Source organism: Mus pahari, chromosome 7, assembly GCF_900095145.1.
Source record: "Mus pahari chromosome 7, PAHARI_EIJ_v1.1, whole genome shotgun sequence".
NCBI lineage: Eukaryota > Metazoa > Chordata > Mammalia > Rodentia > Muridae > Mus > Mus pahari.
Window position 1 is genome coordinate 105,115,496 of NC_034596.1, and position 22,963 is coordinate 105,138,458.

Genomic DNA, 22,963 nt, shown 5'->3' on the forward strand with positions numbered 1-22,963 from the left:
GTAACAATATAGCAAAAATATACACTGCTGCTGGGCATGGTGGTGCATGCCTTTAATCCCTGCACTCGAGAGGCAGAGGCAGGCAGATTTCTGAGTTCGAGGCCAGCCTGGTCTACAAAGTGAGTTCCAGGACAGCCAGGGCTATACAGAGAAACCCTATCTTGAAAAACCAAAAAGAAAAAAAAAAGAATAGTTCCTCCTTTGGTACTTAAGACAATTGTAATTAATTGTTTGAGTTACTTCTCTTTTCAATTGTAAGGAGACCTCCACAAAGGCCCAAATAGCACTAGCCATAAAGTAGACCTAAAAAGTCTGTTGGAGGGTGAATTCCAATACATGCAATAGATAATTTATTATAGACTGTCCTGCTGCAGCCTGTGCTGCAAGCTGTTGAAGAGCCTGTTTCTCTAGCAGTGTCCACAGTGTTTATGCTGCGCGAAGAATAACTGCACACAAAGTTGCAGCATTGAAAGTAGTAGGGTTTTTTTTTTAAATATATATTTATTATACGTAAGTACACTGTTGCTGTCTTCAGACACTCTAGAAGAGGGCGGCAGATTTCATTACAGATGGTTGTGAGCCACCATGTGGTTGCTGGGATTTGAATTCAGGACCTTTGGAAGAGCAGTCAGTGCTCTTAACCACTGAGCCATCTCTCCAGCCCAGTAGTAGGATTTTTAAGTCCCCTTGTCCCCTTCAACATATTCTTAACTTTGTCCCCCGTGCCCAGAAGGATCAGGCATAGAGAGGAAGTGACTTGGTGAAGCAGGTAAGCTTCCTGTATTAGACAGCCTGCTTCACTCACCAGCCTGCTAGGCCTACAGATGCAGGGTTAGACAGGTAAACCACTCAAGGCACTGGAATTTAGAGATTGAAACAGCTTTCTGATTGCCACCATCCCACCTGCCTAAGACCTAGTTGAAGGTAGCCTTGAAATGAGACATTTCTAAGGCAGTCTCTAGTCATGAAAAGGAAGTTTGGGGCATGAATGAAATAAATACATCAGGAGCCTGGCAGTGGTGGTGCACACCTTTAATCTCAATTCTTGGAAAGGCAGGGGCAGTCTGGTCTATAGAGCTTAGTTCCAGGTCAGCCAAAGCTACACAGAGAAACCCTGTCTCGAAAAACCAGCAAACAAAGATACAAATATACGTTAGGCACTGAAGGTGTTGCCCAGAGGCAGAAAAATTGATTTAACATAGGAAAGGCCTGGATTTGTTTCTCAGGACTGAAAAAAGTAACATAAAAGGAACTGTTCAGTAGGAGAGCACTTGCCTAGCATGTGTGGAACTCCCTGTGTGATTTCTAGCACTGCAAAGAAGAAATGTTGTGACAGAGTTGATTTGATCATTGTTTACGCTTGCTTATCTTAAATGTTTTCCTATTATTCTATGAAGGACTGACGGAGAGTCTCATTCTTGTTCTATAGTTGAGCAAAGGAGTTCAACTAGCAGTTTCTTAGGAGAAGCCAGGGCTTCTTTCTTTCCATTCTGCTGAGGAATAGATAGATGACAAACTGTCTTGTTCTATGCCCCCACCCTCTACCCAACCCTCTCTATTAAAGTCAGACAGATCTTGAGTCTTTGAATTATTTCGTGCATAGCCTAGTACACACAGTTAATAATGTTGCTCTGAATGTTCAGCTCCCTGCTTAGGGACAGGTCAGGTAAGTTGATTTGGTGTGGAAGAGTTGAAGGGGTGTTGTATCTTACCATGAGTGTGTGTGTGTGTGTGTGTGTGTGTGTGTGTGTGTGTGTGTGTCTATTTTGAGACAGGGTCTCACCATGTAGCTCTGGCTGGTCTGGAATTCACTATGAAGTCCAAACTAGCCACGTAGAGACTCACCTGCCTCCTGAGGACTGAGGGTAAAGGTGTGCCCTGGTCTGCTCACTCTTTTTTTTTTTTTTTTTTTAAAGATTTATTTATTTAAGTAATTATGTAAGTACACTGTAGCTGTCTTCAGACACTCCAGAAGAGGGCGTCAGATCTCGTTACGGATGGTTATGAGCCACCATGTGGTTGCTGGGATTTGAACTCCGGACCTTCGGAAGAGCAGTCGGGTGCTCTTACCCNCTGAGCCATCTCACCAGCCCGGTCTGCTCACTCTTACACTGATATGCAAATGTGAGTTCTGGAAAAGAGGACAGAATTATCCAGTTACACAGAAGTACACTTAAGACCTGAAGAGAACTTAGCCTCCTGGGCTGTGATGGAGCAGTCATCTCTTGTCTCTTCCATTGTGGTCTTTACTGGATGGCTGGGGAATGAGTATTGTATGCAGTGGAAATAGTAAGAAATAGCATAGTTCTCTTATTTCTGACTTGTCTTGTTCCTTAAAGATATTTAGGATTCAGATGTTAGCTGTAGTAAGGTCTTTGTCCACCAGGTGGCAGAACTGTTGTACTTAAATATTCCTTTTGCTTCTGAGTGAGTCTTAAGGGTAACTTCTTTCATAATAATAAAAGGAAATGCCATGGTACTTTTTTAATCATACTCCATTGTGCTGAGGATTGAACCCAGAGCCTTGTGCACACTAGGCATAACTCTCTACTGAGCGGCATCTCCAATCTTGTTATTACATTCTTTAGAAATGTTTGGCAGTCTCAATTTTAAGCTGTGACAGAAATTACTATAGTGTGTCCTTTGCAGTACCTAGAGCCACTGCAAATCATGATAGTCTTTTTTTTTTTTTAAAGCTTCATTAAGACCATAAGCTTTGTCCTCAACCTGCCTTGTGGTGTGAGCCTACTACTCCTTGTAAACTATTCAGGATTACAGTTTCTGAATCTCTGCAGTGTCTGGGGGAGGGAGGGGTGAGTTGAGGTTACCATAGCAGTTTTCATCTGTGTTCTTTCTTTTGCAATTGAATTTGAAACTCTTACCACTCATACTAAGGACATTGTTTCATTGGGTTAAAAAAATATTAATATAGAAACAAACAAAGCGCAAGCCAAGGCATATTTTGTTACTTGCCTTTGGCCTCTATCACATTCCTTTGATCATGGCTGTATTTTACTCTGTTGAAGCTACACCAAATAGTGAGCACCGCAACCCTAAAAAGCCATGGATTAATGTAGTCTATGTTTTATGATCACAGTGGTGCATATCTGTCACTATCAGAGTTAATATCAGGTGGCTCTCTATGCTTGTTTTGATAGTACTTGTCAAGTAAAGAGCCACTGCTTTGTGCCATGGTGGTGGTATTTCAGAGCAGACTGAGTCTGCCCAGTGCTGATTCCGATGCTTCTGACCTGTAGGCGGGGTCATTCGCAACAGTCAGTGACAGGATGCTCTGAGGGCGTCACTGTGCTGCAGCTTCTTAAGCTGTGTGACCTCTGTTAACAGTCCTACCCTGGTCCCCCCACGAGGCTCTGCACAGAGCCCCTCAGCCCCACACTGAGACACAGAAGTGTTGGAGAAATCCTCAGGGAACTTGTGTTTCTCTTGATCCATTTCATTTACTTTAAGCTCCTGTTATCTTTTGTTCTTATGAGAACAGAGCTGGTTTTCTTAGACGGAGAGTTTATTTTCATGGAAGTTAACCATGACCAATGCATGTCTCCCATTTCATCTCTTGTACTGACTGCTGTCCTGTGCAAAGTAGGGTGGGTGGTAGGTGTCCACCTCTCTCAGGAAATTGGAGAGAAGTGAGGACCAGGTAGTGTAGCAGAAAGGCCTGTCAAAATTAGTATTTGTATAATTAACTCTGTCTGAAGAACATTTCAAGAAAAGAAAGAAGAGTGGATACCCATGGCTGTGTTCCCAGTTAGGTGACCGAGCTCTGCTGGGGATAGTGGACACTCAGTATTCAAAACAAATGACAGTTGAGATCTCTGGGTTTAAGACTAGCCTGGCCTACATATATAGCAAGTTCTAGGACAGCCAGAGCTACATAGAGAGACACTGTCACAAATAAACAGATGAAAAATAAAACAAAAAAAGGCAAGAAAAGGAAAGGGAAAGTTGGTGGGCATGAGAGGGAGGAACTCTGTTTTCATGGTAGCTGGCATTGGCAGGCTTGCTCCACTTTAGTTTTAGTTGTTTAAATTTTGGGTGTGTATGTCCACACTCTTGCAAGTGTAGAGGTCAGAGGGCAGCTTGCTGCACTTGACCCTCCCCTCGATCCAGGGTGAGTGTGCTTGTGAGGATTGGCAGCGTGGCAGCCGGTGCTTCTCTTACCTCTGATCCACCTTGCCAGACCCCATTTGAATTTTTTAAAGCCCAGTCCTTTGGGTCCCAGTCTTGAAGGTAAATCCAAAATGATAGTAACCGAAATTTTATTAAATAGTAGGAACCTATAAGTTGCTATAGCAAAGCATTAAAATATCAGTGTCTGGGGCCAGACCCTGCTATAGAGCTGTTGCCACAGTTCAGGGTCAGGCTTGACCTTTTTGCAAGCAAGCACAATAAATAGAGGCAGAACTTGGATTGGATCCTGACCCTTCATGAACACAGCTGACCTGTGCTGTCTCTACTTTTGGGGGCAGATACCACCAGCATTGACTTAGCAAACTGTCTTACCTTTGTTGTTTTTCTGTTGCTGTCTTCAGACACACCAGAAGAGGGTATTGGATCTCATTACAGATGGTTGTGAGCCACCATGTGTGGTTGCCGGGAATTGAACTCAGGACCTCTGGAAGAGCAGACTCAACCTCTGAGCCATCTCTCCAGCCCTTTTGATGGGTTATTTTTTTAGATTTATTTATTTTACTTTATGTGTGTAAATGTTTGTTCACCTGAGTGTGTTTGTGCCCTTTGGACCCTTGCAACTGGAGTTAAGGATAATTGTCAGTTGCCATGTGGGTGCTAGGAATTGAACCTGAGTCCTCTGCAGGAGCAAGTCTGGACCATCATTCTAGCCACTTTTTTATTTTTCAGTCGGATCTCACTGTTTAGGCTTGAGTGGCCTAAATCTCAGAGATCCCCCTCCCTAGTACTGGGATCAGGGTTCTAGCTCAGGAAACTGTGTAAGTGCTGTCTTCATAACAGGGTTACGATAGCCTTGGGAACAGCGTTGAGTTGTTTGAGGTTCTCATGGGGCCCCTTTGACCAACAACATGACAAGACTTAATCCATTCCTAGCAGTGGAGACTTCATTAGGTGACAAGTGATGTCCATCCAGGGGTCTGTCCCCCTGTTATATTCCATGTATATATTTTAGGGAGCTTCTATTGTATTAGGTGTCTATACAACCCCTTAAATGGGCCCTAGTTTTAGCTGTCCATTCCTGTATTTCCTCCCCTCTTTCCTATTCCTTCCCTTTCCTGCTTGATCCTCCAGTTCCAGTCCATCCCTTATGCATCTGTGACCATGTATTATATTTCCCCTTCCCATGGTGATCCAGCACATCCCTCTCATTCCCTATTCTACACAGATCTTCTGTGGTTACATAAATTGTAGCTTACTTATATTTACTTATAGATAACACCAGCACATATCATATTTGTCTTTCTGGGTCTGGGTTACCTCACTCAGGATGATTTTTTTTCTAGCTTCATACGTTTACTTGTGAATTTCATGATTTCATTTTTTTATAAACAGATGAGTGATAATCCACTGTGTAAATATATACCACTTCATTCATTCATAGACAGACATCTAGGTTGTATCTTGCTATTATGAATAGAGTAGCAATGAGCACGTTAAGCAACTCTTTGTAGTAGGATGAAGCATTCTTTGGGTATATCCTAGAATGGTATAGTTGCATCTGGAGGTAGGTCTAGTCTAGCTCACCAAAGAACTGCCTCGCTGATGTCCGTAGTAGCTGCATAAGTTTGCACGGCCGCCCCCCACCCCCCAGCAATGGATGAGTGTTCCCTTACTCCATATCCTCTCCAGTATGAGCCGTCAATTCTTTTATTGATCTTGGCCATTCTGATTGTTCACTTTACATTTCCAGGTAGTGTCTCTCATCAAGTCAGCAAAGCTTTCTGCAGCAATCACTCAGGACCATCCTGTTCCTGCCTTCCCACTGCTGGATTATCAGCATGCACCGCTGTGCCAAGCATATGCCTCTATCTGAGGAATGCCATGTAGCCACAATTAGATTATAAGATTGATTTCTTTTTTTCCCCATAAGAACCTGTTCAGCTAGTACCTGTGATTCCGGAAATGCTTCCCATGCTAACAAGGCATTCCAGGAACCCTAAGTCCCCAGCCAATGGCCTTTACCCACCCTGGATATTTCAAGGATAATATACCCTGTTATATTTCAAGGATAATGGCTAAAAATCTGTCTGTTGACTGATACAGAGCAGGTTCTCTCATGGGTGTCAAGGCTCCACATGTTAATGTACTTGTCACAACCTTTAGATACTCTGTATATCCACCAAAATGAAAGTAGCCTCGATAGTTGGCTTTATCAGAGGCAGCCTGGTCTATGTAGTGAGATGCTCTCTCAGATAGACCGACAAACAGTAGCTGTGGTGGTGGTTTTTTTGTTTTGTTTTATTTTAAAATTACAAAATATTATGTATATGTGTGTATATATATTTATATGTACATATGTGTGTATGTCATTTGTGCCATGTATGTGGGGATTACAGTAGAGACAGAAGAGAGCCAGATTCCCACTTTCCCAGGTTGGAATTACAGGAGTTGTTAGCTATCTGGGTGCCAAGAATCAAACTCAGGTCCTCCTTTGTGGTACTCATAACTGCTGAGCCATTTCTCTTGTCTGTCCTATTTCCTTTTACACTAAATAAGTTTCTAAATCCTAGAAGATAGAAGTTGAAGCAGGATGTTTAAAATGTTCATAGTCTCACTAGGTAGCAATAGGTTAGTATTTGTGTATATCCATTTGGACCTTTCTCTGGGGGATTTCGATGCGCATTGGGGTTGTATTCTATGTTGGGTTGGTTTATTTCCACGTGAGCAGGATAGGCTTTGAAGGAGATGGCTCTGGTGAGTGCAGTCTTGCTGTCCTCGGGCTGATCTGGTCTCCTCTGTTTTTCAGTGGACGAGTACATCGCTATTGCCAAAGAGAAGCATGGGTACAACATGGAGCAGGTAACAGTTTATTTCTTGTTGTGGAAAGCAGAGTCTGCCTCGGACCCACCGGGTCAGTGTCTTCTGTGAGCTGTCAGCCTTATTGAGTGGGCAAAAGGCAGTAACTGCTGACTAGTTTGGTTTTCTCATTAGAATGTGTGATTGGTTTCTCGTCCTGTTGTGGAATACCTTACGCTCCCTTAGGATCTCTGACTGTATAATGACTTATGGTCTTATCTCAGACTTGTTGCTTACAACACCCAACTGACTGGCTGAGTTGAGGTACAGGCCTAGAGTTCTCCCGTGAGCTTTTGCCTGTAGATGAGCTTCCCACAGCTGTACTCAGAGTTTCTTTCCACTGCAGGCGCTTCTGTAGGATAGTGACCTGGAAACAGGCTTCTAGCTGCTCCCAGCCATCCTGTTTCTGCCTTGGCTGTTTGGCTGTCCTTCCCTCCCTGTCATAGCCTTAGGAACATTGTCAGCCCACCCCCAGACAAGGAGCCTGTAAAATGCCTTAAGAGGAACATATTTGAGTCTAAAATGGGAGGAGGAACCGAGGAACCACTCACAAACTCACTTCTAGAGCTGGTTTCTCAGTGAGCTGAAACAAATAACAAGTTAACAATAAAGAGTGCATTCCAGGAGAGTTGGAAGCACCTGTGGTATAACTATTGTGGCACATCTGCTCTGTAAAGACTTGAAGCTTTGGGTCTATTGGTGGTGTCCTGTAGCTTTAATCCCAGCACTTGGAAAGCAGAAGCAGGCAGATCTAAGTTCGAGGCTAGCCTGGTCTACAGAGTGAGTTCCACAGCCAGGGCTACACAGAAAAACCCTGTCTTGAAAAACTAAAACAAAACAAAACACAGAGAGACTTGAAGCTTTGGTTATTTCCTGTCCACACACAGGCCATAGCTGTCTTTCCCTTATCTGCAGCTGCACATTTATTCCTGTAGCATCTTGCATGTGGCTTGTGGGAACTAGAGTACACAAAAACATACCGTTTTCCATGTTGGAAATCTGAACACTTGATCTCTGACCTATGACTGATTGCTGTTATGATGGAAGGGCAGGCAAAAAACCCAGTGGTCATTGTTGCTGCCCCTCCCTGTTGAGTTCTTCTCCCTGCTGGAGTCCCATCTAGGAAATAAAGGGCCAAAGCCCTCACCCTCTTGCTCTCTCTACATTTTTCTCTTCTGAGAGACAGACATTAAAGATTAAAGCAATCAAATGGAACAACATGAGAGGAGAAAATTAGAAAGTTGCTGGGTATGTCCAGGGAAAGAAATAGGTACAGAAAAGATCTAAAAAGTCACACCTCATGCTGATCCTTGCCACACAGACAGCTCACAGTTATTATAAAAAGTGCGAGAGAAGGCTGCACCTCAGGGGAAGCAAGCATCTGATTGTCAAGGCTATTGCATGGCTAAATCTAGATGCCTAGCTTTGTTTTGTTTTTAAAGGATGATTTATTTTAAATATATAAGTAGCTGTCCTCAGTCACACTGGAAGAAGGCATCAGATCCCATTTCAGCTGGTTGTGAGTCACCATGTGGTTGCTAGGAATTGAACACAGGACCTCTGAAAGAGCAGTCAGTGCTCTTATCACTGAGCCATCTCTTCAGCCCCTAGATGCCCAGTTTTTAGCAGAGAACACACAAGGCATACTCAAAGCCAGAAAGTATGGCCACTGAAGGAAAAACCTTTTGAGGGCAGACATGAATTTGTCTGTTCACCCCAGTTACCCCAAGATTTTAATTAACTTAATAATACTCAAAAGGGCCATTTTGAGTAGGCAGATCAATGCATTTGAACATAAGACAATTGTTTTATTGTTTGTGGTACTAGAGGTGGGGGACCAGGTTATCCTGTATACTCCTAGACCAGGAAAAGGCAAACTTTGTGTTTGCAGGGGGAGGAGATGAACAGGAGTGAACAGAACCCAGGAATCCCGTGGGACATCCTCAAGGAGAATAGTGAAGGGTTAGGAAGCTTCAGGAGAAGATAGAAGGAGTTCGGAGAGATTTCCAAGGGGAAAAAGAAAAGTACAGAACCCCTAAAATCGATGCCATCTCAAAATAGCTCAACACACTTCAAGATGAACTTACCCACACCAAGATTCAGTATGAAATACTCAAAAGCCAAAGATGCAAGAAAAAAAGCCATTCTTGGGCTGCAAGGGCTGACAGTAAAGCTAGCAGACTTGTCATCCGGAGCTTCAGAGTCCCAAGGACAGTGATAGGATGTGTTGGAATGGCAAGGGAAAACAAACAAACCAAAGACTTTGATCCAAGAGTTGTTTGTTTAGGCTGGAGAGAGATTCAGCTTAGTGGTAGGTCCTGGGTTCACTTCCTAGTACAGAGAATGAGAAGGGAAAAACAGTCCTATACCTGATAGAACCGGTCCTTCAAAAACCCGAGAGGCTGGCGAGGTGGCTCCATGAGTAAGGGTACCTGCCATCGAATCTGATGTCTGAAGTTCATTCCTGAGTCACTCACGCCAGCTGCCCTCCGTCATACACATGAGTTCTTTGGCTTTAGTGCATGCATGCACACACGTGACTGCATTCAAGCACACAAACAAACAGCTAAATAAAATTATAAACTCAGACATTAACAGATTTTAAAAATAATAAAGGACTCCTCATGCATTACGTCTGCCTAGTCCTTAAGGATGCTCTAGCAGTCCTGAGGAAGAAAGGAAAGGACACTAGACAGTGACTCAGACCTGGATGAAGGAGTAAGAGCAGAGTCAAGGCAACAATTTAAGATACAAACAGTACTGGGGGAAATAGGCTGAAAGCTGATAGTATTACCTCAGTGTCTGCTAATCTACATTTCCCATATAGCCCAAGGGATCCCTGTGCAGCCTTAGCTTGCTTCCCTTCTCCTGATATATGATGCAGCTTGAGGTCTGTGGTGCCCACAGCTGAAAGGCTGTGTAAAAAGCTAAATTTTTATATTTTGTTGAAACTACTCTAACATAAATTCCAATCTGAATCTTACAACTTTAGAATGTCCAATATAATCCCTGTGGCAAACAAAAGGAATAGCTAGGAACCTGTGATCCCACCCCTAGGGAAACTGAGGCAGGAGAATTGAGTGTGAAGCAAGCATGGACTTCATAGGGAGACCATATCTTGAGGGACAAAAATGTCTGTTTTCTGCTTATTTGAGACACTTTCTCAGAGAAGTCAGAATCCTAGGCAGTTGGTTGGGGCCTGGAAGGAAGGATTTGAAGGGAAGAGTGCTGCTGTTGAACAGGCACAGTGTTTGCCTCACAGATGGTGAGTCTTGAGCCTGGGTACACACACTCATCATGTGTGTGCTCAGCACCGTTGAGCTGGATGCTGAAGAGTAGTTGGGGGAGACCAGATGTCACACAGGGTGCAGCCGCCGAGTGCCTTGGCTCTCCACAGGTCTCCTCGCCCATCTGTTTGCTGTCTTCACTCCCAATTTAATGGTTCGATTATGTGTTCTAAAATGTTGCCAATATCATTTTTCTAGGCTCTTGGGATGCTCTTTTGGCATAAGCATAATATTGAAAAATCACTGGCCGACTTGCCCAACTTCACCCCCTTTCCAGATGAGTGGACTGTAGAAGACAAGGTCTTGTTTGAGCAAGCCTTTAGTTTTCATGGGAAAACTTTTCATAGGATCCAGCAAATGGTAAGCAGGGTTTTGTTGTTGTTCTTGTTGTTTTAATTTTTGCTTCTTATATCTTATACTATTTGTGAGACAGAGTTATCATCAACTTCAAATGTCTCGTTTATTTGTTAGTTTATTTGCTTGCTTGTTTTATGTGTGTGTTTTGCCAGTATTTATGTCTCTGTTCCACTTGTGTGCCTGGTGCTTACAGAGATTAGAAAAGAGCATCAGGTCTCTAGAACAAGAATTACAAACTGTTGTGAGCTGACATGTGGGTACTGGGAATTGAGCCCATGACCTTTTGGAAGAGCAGCCAGTTCTTAACCACTGACCATGTCTCTAGCCCCAAGTATTTCCTTTTGAATAAAATCCCCTTTAGAAAAAGCAGCTTACTAAATTGCTTTTTTAAAAACTGCTCTGTAGCCGGGCAGTGGTGGCACATGCCTTTAATCCCAGCACTCGGGAGGCAGAGGCAGGCGGATTTCTGAGTTCGAGGCCAGCCTGGCCTACAGAGCGAGTTTCAGGACAGCCAGGACTACACAGAAAAACTGTCTCGAAAAACCAAAAAGCAAAACAAAACAAAAAACTGCTCTGTAGCTCAGCATTTCTAGTACAGACTGAAGCCTCTATTCTAAATGCATAAGCTATGCCTCCACAAAAGACCCCACCCCACCCCCACCCTGTAGCTGTTCTCCTCAAAAGGTTATGTCAACAGGCAGGATCTCTAATGACCACTTTTGAAGGAATATCACAGCCCTGATCTGTAAGTTTGCTTTTTTGGTTGGATGATTCTTGGTATCTTGAGACAGGGATTTTATGTGCAACCCTGACAGAGAGGGTGTCAGATCTCATAATGGGTGGTTGTGAGCCACCATGTGGTTGCTGGGATTTGAACTCAGGACCTCTGGGAGAGCGGTCGGTGCCCTTACCCGCTGAGCCATCTCACCAGCCCATGATTAACTTTTTATGCATTTTGTAAAGTAATATATTTTCTTTTTTAATTTTTAAAATTTGTATAGCCCTGGCTGCCCTAGAACTCAAACTGTAGACCAGGCTGGCCTTGAACTCACAGAGATCTTCCTGCCTTTGCCTCCTGAGTGCTAGAATTAAAGGTGTGTGCCACCATGCCTGGCTATATTTTTTATTCTCTAGGAAGCTATTGATAAACTCCACATTAAAGTTCCCTGGTGCTTGTATTAAATGTTAAAATGAATTTGTAAAGATTAAACCTAGGGACTGGAGAGATGGCTCTGTGGTAAGAGAGTCATTTTAACTCTGGCAGTGAAAACTGAATTCAAATCCTAGAACCCACATTAACAGTTGAGGCATTTCGCATACATAGCTGCAGTTGCAGTGGGGGTGGGGGTGGGGGTGATGGATTTGCTGGGACTGCCAGCTTTCAGGCTAGCAAGCTGACAGACAAACAAACACACACAAGAAGTGGTATTTGAAGGCAGAGGCAGATGGATCTCTGTGTTCAAGGCCAGCCTGATCTACAGTTTGAGTTCTAGGGCAGCCAGGGCTATACAAATTTTAAAAATTAAAAAAGAAAATATATTACTTTACAAAATGCATAAAAAGTTAATCATGGGCTGGTGAGATGGCTCAGTGGGTAAGGGCACCGACCGCTCTTCCAAAGGTCCTGAGTTCAAATCCCAGCAACCACATGGTGGCTCACAACCACCCATTATGAGAACTGACACCCTCTTCTGGTGCGTCTGAAGTCAGCTACAGTGTACTTATGTATAATAATAAATCTTTAAAAAAAAATAAAAAACTATTAAAAAGTTAATCATTTTTGTAGTTCAGACTCATGAATTTTTCAATTTTGGTGGTTGATAAAGTACATGTTGATAAACATTGAATATTGATAAATATTCAATATTGAAAGTATAAAATGCAATGTGAAACTCTACAGCTTTGATTCTGAATGACCTCTTTAACTGCATAGAAGTTCATTGAGTTGTATGGTCTTTGAATCTGGTTAATTTGGGTGTGTGAATTTTTTTTTTTTGGCTCAACTTTTTTATAATAAAGTTAAAGATAATTTTTTAAAAAGAGAAATGCAGGGCTGGAGAGATGGCTTATCGGCTAAGAGCACTGACTGCTCTTCCGAAGTCCTGAGTTCAAGTTCCAGCAACCACATGGTGGTTTACAACTATCTATAGGGAGATCTGACACCCTCTTCTGGAGTGTCTGAAGTCAGCTACAGTGTACTTATATATAATCAGTCAACCTTTAAAAAAAAAAAAAAAAATGTGTTTTGTTAGGGTTTCCTTTTCTGTACATTTTAAAATCCAGTGGCCGATCCTTAAGAAGTGTATCCTAAGCACATTTGATTGGTAAACTCTAGCTTCATATTTTCACCAACTTGATTTCTGCACTTAGCTTCCTGATAAATCCATCGCAAGTTTGGTGAAGTTTTACTACTCTTGGAAGAAAACTAGAACTAAAACGAGTGTAATGGATCGCCATGCTCGGAAACAAAAGCGGGAGCGGGAAGAAAGGTGAGCATGCGTCCGCGGATGTCATCTGACAGTGTGTGTGTGTGTGTGTGTGTGTGTGTGTGTGTGTGTGTGTGTGTGTGTGTCTGGGAGCTGGGGACAGGAAAGGTGTGTGTGTCTGTGTGTCAGTGTCTGGGAGCTGGGGACAGGAAAGGTGCCAGGCAGGGCTTCCCCCATACGAGAATTGATACAAGGTTCTTCAGTTGTCTCCTCCTGAGACATAGTAGACATGAAAGGCTCTCTGTAAATCTCTAGTCTTCAATCAGTGAATGTTAACACATTCTCTCCTTCCCTTAAAGGTGACACCTTTGAAGGAATTTTGCTGTCCTTTGATGGATCAGAATTTACTGAGTATGATAACAAAAAGTCATGTAGCATGTGTTTATGTTTAGCTTGCTTTAAAAAGAAAGAAAGTAGATTTTGTACGAGCCACTCACTGTGTTTTAAACAGCTCAAGGAAGAGAGGTCAGGCAGGGTGGCAGGACTGAGGGCAAGCTGCTGCTCACCGTACCTCCATGGAATGGTCCTGCTTCACCTCTCAGCTAACCTGATCTAGAAAATCCCTCATAAGCATGTCTAGAAGCTTGTCTCCTGGGTGATTCTAGATCCTGTTGAGTTAAAAATGAGTACTGAGCAGCGCTAACCATCTCGTGTCTCCTGTGAGGATAGAGGTCAGCTCATAATCTCTTAGAAGGGATTGCTTTGTTGTGGCTATTAGTTTTGCGGGCTTGCTCTCTCCCTCTCTCTCTCCCTCTCTCCCTCCCTCCTTTCCTCCCTTCCCCCCTCCTGACCCTAGCAGTTTATACATTTCTAGTACTCTACCACTGAGCCTGCCTCCCAGCCTAGATATTCATTTTAAGGATAACTCATTAAACTTCAAGAAGGAAGGATGTGGCTTACTCTTGCTTCCTCAGCTTACATATAGCGATCTGTGAAAATGGTTGGTTATATCCCCGCACTCTGTGAGGTCTAAGGTCAGTTCTGAAGGTTCTGCTTGATACCCCTGGGCAGGTTTGTTCAGAAGGAGTGAGATGGTTGGCTCTCAGAAGGCAGTGCTCAAATCTAAAGGCTTTTGTGTTAAAGAGGTAGGAGTGTGTGACCTTTAAGAACTCAGGCTTTCCAGGTTTTCTGTAATACATTTCAAGGGCTCTCAAAGTAGCTCTGGCTGTCCTGGAACTCACTATGTAGAGCAGGCAGGCCATCTGCCTACCTCTGTGTCTCTAGTGCTGGGATGAAGGGCATGTGCCTGGCTTAGTACTCTTTTGATCAAAGCTTTTATTTTCTTTATATCTTAGGCCTAGTTTGATTATACATTGAATTGGTTGCTGTGTGCAGACAGATATGTTCTGCTAAGTAAGTCAAAATTTGATAAAATAGGTTGGGATTTATTATCTTTGACTATGGCATGGAAAGCCAACCAACACTCCCAGGTATCACTCTTTGCATTACTGCACTGGTACTGAGAACTGCTGTGCCCCCTGCCCAGTGTGCCCTTCACTCTGTTAGGATACAGACTTACAGCACTACAGGGCATGACAGGAGCACTAAGTGGTCATTGACCTCCCATACAATGTTCTATACGGTTAGTGGCTAGGACTCTGGGCCAAATTTCTCTATATCCAGAACAGTGGTTCTGGATATATCAACCTATATCAAACCTCTATTTACATTAGCATTCATAACAGTTATCAAAGTTACATTTATGAAGTAGCAGTGAAAATAATTTTATGGTTTAGGGTCACCACAAAATGGGGAATTTTATTAACGGACTGTAGCATTAGGGTTGAGAACTACTGGACCAAAAGAACTACAGAGTTGGAATTCTATATAAAAATGTTTGTTCTAGCAGTCTGGTGCTGTATAGAGCAATTTTAGAATGTATTTATTAAGTTTTTATATGAAATAGAATTAATACAGAATAACCTTTCTGCCCCATTCTTGCTTTTCAGTGAGGATGAACTGGAGGAAACAAACGGCGGTAATCCCGTTGACATTGAGATTGATCCAAACAAGGAAAGCAAAAAGGAGGTATGTGTCTTCCTACCGTTCCCAGGCAGTAAGCGCCAGCACCGGTTCTCCCCGTAACACCTGCCTCTTGTACATTGGTACATTAAGTCATGACTCCAAACACTCAGATGGAACATTGTACACAACACCAGCTTTGCTTTATAGAATCTGGAATGGTATTTCTCTATCACATGGAATGGACCCTAAGGTTCTACATCTGCTATCTTCTGTAAGAGAACGGTGGTAACAAGACAGGGCTGGAAAGTGAATGGAGCGAGCCGGGGAGCTGCCAGCGTCTGGGCAGGACTTTGGGCAGGATTGGGCAGCCTTTAGGCATGATTACTTGGAGCACAGAAGCATCTCCGCTCTGCCCTGCAGTGGCAGGAATGGTTATTTGAAGCTTGGAAAACTAAGAGGCCAATTGTAAAAGTATAGCAATGTTACATGATTTCTATAATAAAATAGGCAATGAAGAGGAGTTAAAGTGGTTTACAGCATCGTCACCCATCGTCATTGTCACAGTTTGGTAGCTTTTAAGACACCTTCCTCTAAAACATATATGCCCATATGTATATATAACTCAGAATTTTTATTTTTAAAAGTTGTAAAGTGGGCTAGAGAGATGGCTTAGCCGTTAAGAGCACTGACTGCTCTTCCAAAGGTCCGGAGTTCAAATCCCAACAACCACATGGTGGCTCACAACCATCTGTAAGGAGATCTGATGCCATTGTCTGCTGTGTCTGAAGACAGCTACAGTGTACTTGCATGTAATAAATAAATAAATCTTTTAAAAAAAAGTTGTAAAGTGATACCTTAATTTGTACAGTTTTTGAAATGTATTTTAAATATACTTATATACATAGCCCATGTATTACTTCACTATATAAGTATTTCAGAATTGATTTAACTGATCTTAAACAGCTTTATAGCTTATTTAAGTCCTCTCTTTGTGAACAGCAAGGAGCTAATGGTCATATATCTAAGTCTTTTTACAAATTTTCTTATTAGAATAATTTCTAAAAGTTGAATTGTTGCCTTAAGGTTTCCCATGTGCATACTTAAGGTCTCCTATAACCCAGATTGGCTCACTGTGTAACTGAGAATGGCCTTGAACTCCTGATCCTCCTGCCTCTGCGTCCCAAATGCTGGGATTACAGATACATCACCACCATGCTCAACTTAAAATCCTAAGTTTAAATGATTACCTAATAATAAGACAGAACCCTTTTGTTGCCAAGCTTTTATATTTGATATTAGAGAAAGTACTTTTAAAAATTAACCCATGCCGGGGTTATTTTTTATATATATATCTTATATATTTTATATATTATATATTTATAATACATATTTGTATATTTATATATATTTATAAAATATATAAAATATATATTATAATATTATATAAATATAAATATATATCTTATATATAAATATATATCTTACTTATATTACTTATATATAATATCTTATAATATATAAGATATAATATTTTGTATATAATAAGTAAGCCGGCAGTGGTGGCACACGCCTTAAATCCCAGCACTTGGGAGACAGAGGCAGGTGGATTTCTGAGTTCGAGGCCAGCCTGGTCTACAGAGTGAATTCCAGGACAGCCATGGCTACACAGAGAAATCCTGTCTTGAAAAGCCAAAAAAAGAAAAAGAAAAAAATTAACCCAATGATTTATTTTAAGAATGATAGCGCTGGGCGTGGTGGCTCATGCCTTTAATCCCAGCACTTGGGAGGCAGAGGCAGGCGGATTTCTGAGTTCGAGGCCAGCGTGGTCTACAAAGTGAGTTCCAGGATAGCCAGGGCTATACAGAGAAACCCTGTCTTNAAAANCNAAAAAAAAAAAAAGCATGATAGCACATTTTTACAGCAAATTATGTCACTCTAAAAGCTAAATGTTGTCCAAGAAGACATGATGTATGAAATACCAGTTTCTTTCTTTTGTTTTTAAGAGTTTATTTTTGTTCTATGTGTTTTGGTGGTTTTTTTTTTTTTTTTCATGCATGTATGTGTGAGGGTTCAGATCCTCTGATAGTTGTGAGTTGTCATGTGAGTGCTGGGAGTTGAACCTGGGTCCTCTGGAAGAGCAGCCAGTGTTCTTAGTCACTGAACCCTCTCTCCAGTTCCAAAGTTTGTATTTCCTAGTGGAAAACTTTTCAGACCACCTCTCCTCTTATACACAAGTAGGTGGCCACAAGGCTCAAGAGAGAATACAGGCTGTTGTTTCTCTCCGGTTGTTCCTTTTTACTTTTCATCAGAGGACAGAGAATACAATGTTTCTATTGAAGAACAAAGGAATGTTTTCTTTGTTCCTTGCCACAGTTTATCTTTAAGTAGTTGGTGCTTAGATAAGCATGGTGATTGTTTTAGGTTGTTTGGGGACTATGTTAATGACACATGCTTACTACTGTCCATTTGACATTTTTGTTTTTTAATTTTATTTACCAAATATGTATATCATGCAGGTACCCCCTACTGAGACAGTTCCTCAGGTCAAAAAAGAAAAGCACAGCACACAAGCTAAAAATAGAGCAAAGAGGAAACCTCCGAAAGGCATGTTTCTTTCTCAAGAAGATGTGGAGGCTGTGTCTGCTAATGCTACTGCTGCGACCACGGTGCTGAGACAGCTGGACATGGAGCTGGTCTCCATCAAACGACAGGTACTTCAAGCCCAGTGTGAGATTCAGCTTGCACACTAGCGTGTCCTCACAGGTGTGTGGAAGGGGAACATGCTGTGTGTGGAGGTCAGAAGACAGCATCTGGCGTGGATTCTTTGCTTCTGCCTTTTCATGGAGTCCAGGGATCGAACCCTGATTGCCAGTGATGCACAGCCTTTCGCTGGCAATTGGATATTGCCCCCTTCCCAATTTTTTTTTCTTTTTTTTAGTATTAATGTATGAGTACACTGTCACTTTGTTTAGACACACCAGAGAGGGCATCAGATTCCATTACAGATGGTTGAAAGCAACCATGTGATTGCTGGGAACTGAACTCAGGACCTCTGGAAGAGCAGTCGGTGTTCTTAACTGCTGAGCTATCTTATCTCTCCAGCCCCTCAAATTGCTATGTTTATAGAATTTTCTGACAAGTGGAGATGATATGCCCTCCACCTATACAGATCTGTAATTATTTGCATTGTGTCGTTTCTGATGTGTAAGGATGTGTACGTACTTCAGTGGGATTATCTAAGTTATTTATGTACATTTGGGGTTTGGGGATATGTCCGTGGTGGCAGTTGTACCAGAGAGCTCACGCACACCACTGGTTCCATAGCCAGTTCATGGACATTATTGTTGTGTTATCATGGTCAGCCTCACAGTCTAGAACGCACCTTCCATCAGTCTGTGATCTTCTTCCCTTCCTTTGTCCTTCCCTCTTCCGTTTCTCTTTCTCCCTCTTGGTTGATGAGACTGAGTGATGGGGAGCCAGCTGTCAGAGGTGGCCAGGTGATGGAACTGATGGCTCTGTCTTTCCCTTGGTTTAAGGAGCAGCAAGCATCTTCCCAGAGTCTAGCCTGCCGCCAGCACAGCTAGGCTCTGATCCTAGGGGAATCACTTAATCTTCCTAGAGACCTCTTTTCAAATGAGAAGATTAATCCTTGGGTCTGATCCTTGCAGATCTGCCTGGGCTGCTGCTGTGCAGACATTGCTGGTGCTGCTTATGTGGCGAGCCCTGCTGTGTGGGGACACAGTGGTGAGGGAAGAAGAGGTCCTCCTCTTACTAAGTGTGGAAGGAGAAAACAGGTTTTGTTTTTTCTCAGCAGGGTCAAGGACAAGAGTGTTTTTAATTTGAAATAATTACTCAGATTGGCAGTTTTAAAGAGGGAGGAAGGAGGGCTTAAAGCCTAGATGCACATTGAGAGTCAAAACAGCAGCCAGTCAGTGGGATGGTGTCATCAGGAACCTAAGTTTGGGAGTATGTCAAGGAAAGACTCATTTCAGAGTAACAGAAAACATGATTAACCAGTTCAAGAAGTCCCAAAGTTGCTGTGTTGAAAGCTGCAGAAGCCATTTAGAACTGTGAATCTATGTAGGGATGTAAGAAAGGGAGATGGAGGTGGAGCCAGCTGCCTATTTCTGTGAGCAGGGGAAACAAAGGCTCCTTCTACCAGAAGCCCAGAATGCTGCCTGTCCTCGGCTCCCGGCCTTCAAGACTGAGGCTGGGGCTGGAAGTGTCCACTTACTCAGTGGATATGCTTGTGGCAGGAGGTCCTATGTAGAGAAGGAATGTCTCACAGGACAAGTACAGTGTGACATGTTTACCTTGGGGGTTCATGGGGCAGGAGGGCAGCCACGTGGGTTGGGTTGCTTGCTTTTTCTTTAAATGCCACACACAGTTGTATCCTGATTTTTATTCAATTTCCTTTTAGGTTGATAAGTATGTTGACCACTAACCTGTCTATTCTAACTCTAAATGCTGGATTCTAGCTCTCCATCTCTCGCTTCTGGGTTTTCTGAAGACAAGATGTGCTCTGTAGTCCAGGCTGGCCTCCAACTCCAACTCTTAGTCCAGCATGGGCTACAAAGTGAGAACTTACCTCAAAGAGCAGAGCAGCCCATTCCAAAGCACTTGACAAAATGGAATTTTAAAAGATGATGTGGGAGCCAGAAGTCGATGTACACGCCTTTACTCCCAGCATCAGGAGCAGAGGAAGGCCCAGCTCTGTTAGTGTGAGACCGCCCTCACCTACATAGCGAGTTCAAAATCTGCCATGGCTACATAGTAAGATCCTGTCTTGAGGAAAAAGGACAGGCAAAAAGGAAAAAGAAAAGAAAAGAATATGTTGGTATAAAAGGCTGTTGAAGAAGCCAGGTGTGGGGCTGGTGAAATGGCCCAGGTGAAGCTCATCTATTTGAGTCCCCCCAGAGCCCACATAACAGGAGAGATCAACTGTACCAACTTGTCTGCTGATGGCCACATGCATCACATGTGAAGCTAGAAACCAGAGCCTGGTGAAACAGGCTGTAGTTACCACTATTTAGGGGCCTGAGACAGGAGGGTAGTGTGCTCAAGGCCAGTCTAGAGTAGTCTGCAAGGTCCAAGGTAGCCTAGGGACTCAGCGAGATTTCTCCCCCCCCCCCCTCTCTCTCTCTCTGTGTTCGTTCGTGTTTTGTCTGCCTATCACTGTGTATTAGCGATAGAGTCAGGTCTTGAACTTGCTGTTCAGTACAAGGGTGTGGGGAACTAAATGGTGTGCCGTGCCTGTCCTACTCTGAAGTCTTGCTTTTAATGTTACTTGTTAGTAAGATTTTCTTAGCCCAGTGATGATGGTGCAGACCATTAATCCCAGCACTCGGGAGGCAGAGGCAGAGGCAGGCGGATCTCTGTGAGTTCAAGGCCAGTCTGGTCTACAGAGTGAGTTCCAAGACCACCAAGAGTACACAGAGAATCCCTGACTCAAAAAAAAAAAAAAAGAACAAACCAGAAAAAAATCTTTTTCTTTAGGTTATATTTGAAAGTGTTAAAAGTCTGCCTTCCTGCTGGGAGTGGTGGCGCACTTGGGAAGCAGAGGCAGGCGGATTTCTGAGTTCAAGGCCAGCCTGGTCTACAAAATGAGTTCCAAGACAGCCAGGGCTATACAGAGAAACCCTGTCTCGAAAAACCAAAAAAAAAAAAAAAAAAAAAAAAAAAGTCACCCTTCCACCTCATCACGCACTAAAAATGTCCTCCCTCGAGATCTGCAGGACAAGGGCATAGTTGTCTGTTTCTTGGGTATCCATGGGAAAATGAAAGAACCGTGGCTGAATTTCTGACCTTCTCTCTGTTTTATGATTGGACGTAAATAGAAAAGCTAGGTATGCTAAGTCAAGCCAAAAATAGGGAAAAAAAAAATCACTTATGAGAAGACGAAGGCGCTACCCTTGGTCAGTTAGGCCGGGAGGAATTTTGCCGTCGTGGTTTTCCATTTTCCCACCGAAGATGTCTTCCTAGCTGTGTATATAAAACAAAGCTCTCTTCTCTCTCAGATTCAGAACATCAAGCAGACGAACAGTGCTCTTAAAGAGAAGCTTGATGGTGGAATAGAGCCTTACCGACTCCCAGAGGTAGGGTGACATTTCTCTTAGAGTCAGATCGAGTTAATGTGCTTGAAATGTTGTGTGGTACATAGCTTTAAAATGTCATGTTTTGGAAAGACATAGATATAATTTAAGGAACTAAGTTTATATCAAAACCCTGACATGTAAAAGGTTCATTAAGCTGCCATAAAGATGCATGTAATAAGCTGACAATCCATTTGGATATCTAGGTTATTCAGAAATGCAACGCTCGCTGGACAACGGAAGAGCAGCTTCTCGCCGTACAAGGTATGCACACGGGAACTGTGATACAAGTAAGGGAAATGCTGCATTCCACTCTAGTGTCCCAGCCCGTCTTCTCCCAGGCATGTGTACTTGATGCCTGTGTTGTTGCTGAGGAGTGAGCCCAGGGCCATGCCAACCAACCAGGTGCTATGCTGCCGTGAAACCCCTCAGTTCAGGTTCCTAGCTTTATCTTTTGCTCAGGCTGGCTGTGAACTCAAAATCCTTCTGCTTCAAACTCCCAAGGGCTGGAACCACAGGCCCTTCCTGTTTTTTAAATTAGCATGAAAGCTGCGGCTGTCTAAGGCTGTGTTAGAGTGTTAGAGTGTCTGCTCATTGCACTGAGTGGGTGAGCCTTAACATTAGAAGACAAGAAATGCTTTCAGACTAGGAATTCTGAAAGGGCAAAGAAGAATGTTCACAGCAGCTTGTGTGATATGTCCTGAGAGGTTCCTACTAGACAGGATTTTACTAAACGTCTACACCGTTGTCTGTCAGATACCTCTAAGGATGACTGCCATGCTTTTCCACTGCTATAACATTATGTCTGTGCTTAACCAGGTCATGAGCAAGTGCTTTACCTACTCAGTCATCTCCCAGCCTGAGCTGTTCTTTTTAAAATGGTAACAGCACTTGCTGCTCTTTTGTAGGACCCAGGTTTAGCTCCAAAGGACCCACATGTAATCCCAGTTCTAGAATATTTGACTCTTCTAGCCTCTCTAGGCAATCACATGTGGTGCACAGACATACATGCAGGGAAAATACGCACATCAAATAAAAGATAATTAAATTTTAAACTTTTTTCTCTTATACTAAATTTTTTAAAAAAAATATTCTCTTCTGTTCTTAGCCATTAGGAAATATGGGCGAGATTTTCAGGCGATCTCAGATGTAATTGGGAACAAGTCAGTTGTTCAGGTGAAAAACTTTTTTGTAAATTATCGGCGCCGCTTCAACATAGATGAAGTTTTACAAGAATGGGAAGCAGAACACGGGAAAGACGAGACCAATGGGCCCGCTAACCAGAAACCCATCAAGTCCCCAGAAAGCTCCATCAAGATCCCGGAGGAGGAAGATGAGGTAAATGTGGAAGGCGTGGTCTCTTCCCTGCGCCAAGCTTACTTTCCCAGTCACTCGGCAGTGTCTGTGCTGACGTGGGTAGCTCATCACTGTGGGCTGCGTCCTCCTCAGCTACAGCCTGGCTTCCTTCTACATGTGTAAACTATCAGAAACTGCTGCTGAGTGGCCCACTCAGTAGTCTCAGTCTTGCCATTGTCCGGGGCTGCTCACCTCCTTTCTAGGTGAGGCTGCGTGCCTTAGGCTCTCTTGAGGAATGGCTAGCAGCTACTGTCCAGCTGATATTGCTGTCCAGGGATGGCTAGCTTGAGCTGCTGAAGGCAGTTCTAGGTCCTGTGGCTGCTGGGACTTATGTGACAGTGACTGGCATTGCGATTTTGGAGATGATGGCACACTTTTCATCAGGGCTGTCAGGGTAGCTCAGCCTAGAGACCTG

General features: G+C 43.1%; 1 protein-coding gene across 2 annotated transcripts in view; it reads left to right on the forward strand.

Annotated features, from left to right (window-relative positions):
- Positions 1 to 22,963, forward strand: part of Rcor1 (REST corepressor 1) — a 71,951-nt gene that overhangs the window by 43,188 nt on the left and 5,800 nt on the right. For both annotated transcript variants that reach the window (XR_003844214.1, XM_021202002.1), the window contains exons 4-11: positions 6,956 to 7,008; positions 10,491 to 10,652; positions 13,020 to 13,138; positions 15,085 to 15,163; positions 17,617 to 17,811; positions 21,118 to 21,195; positions 21,399 to 21,456; positions 22,301 to 22,530. Coding sequence is in view for 1 of the 2 variants with exons in the window: in XM_021202002.1 (XP_021057661.1) it covers positions 6,956 to 7,008; positions 10,491 to 10,652; positions 13,020 to 13,138; positions 15,085 to 15,163; positions 17,617 to 17,811; positions 21,118 to 21,195; positions 21,399 to 21,456; positions 22,301 to 22,530 (974 nt within the window). In the remaining variant the exon portion in view is untranslated. The remainder of the gene's footprint in view (positions 1 to 6,955; positions 7,009 to 10,490; positions 10,653 to 13,019; positions 13,139 to 15,084; positions 15,164 to 17,616; positions 17,812 to 21,117; positions 21,196 to 21,398; positions 21,457 to 22,300; positions 22,531 to 22,963) is intronic.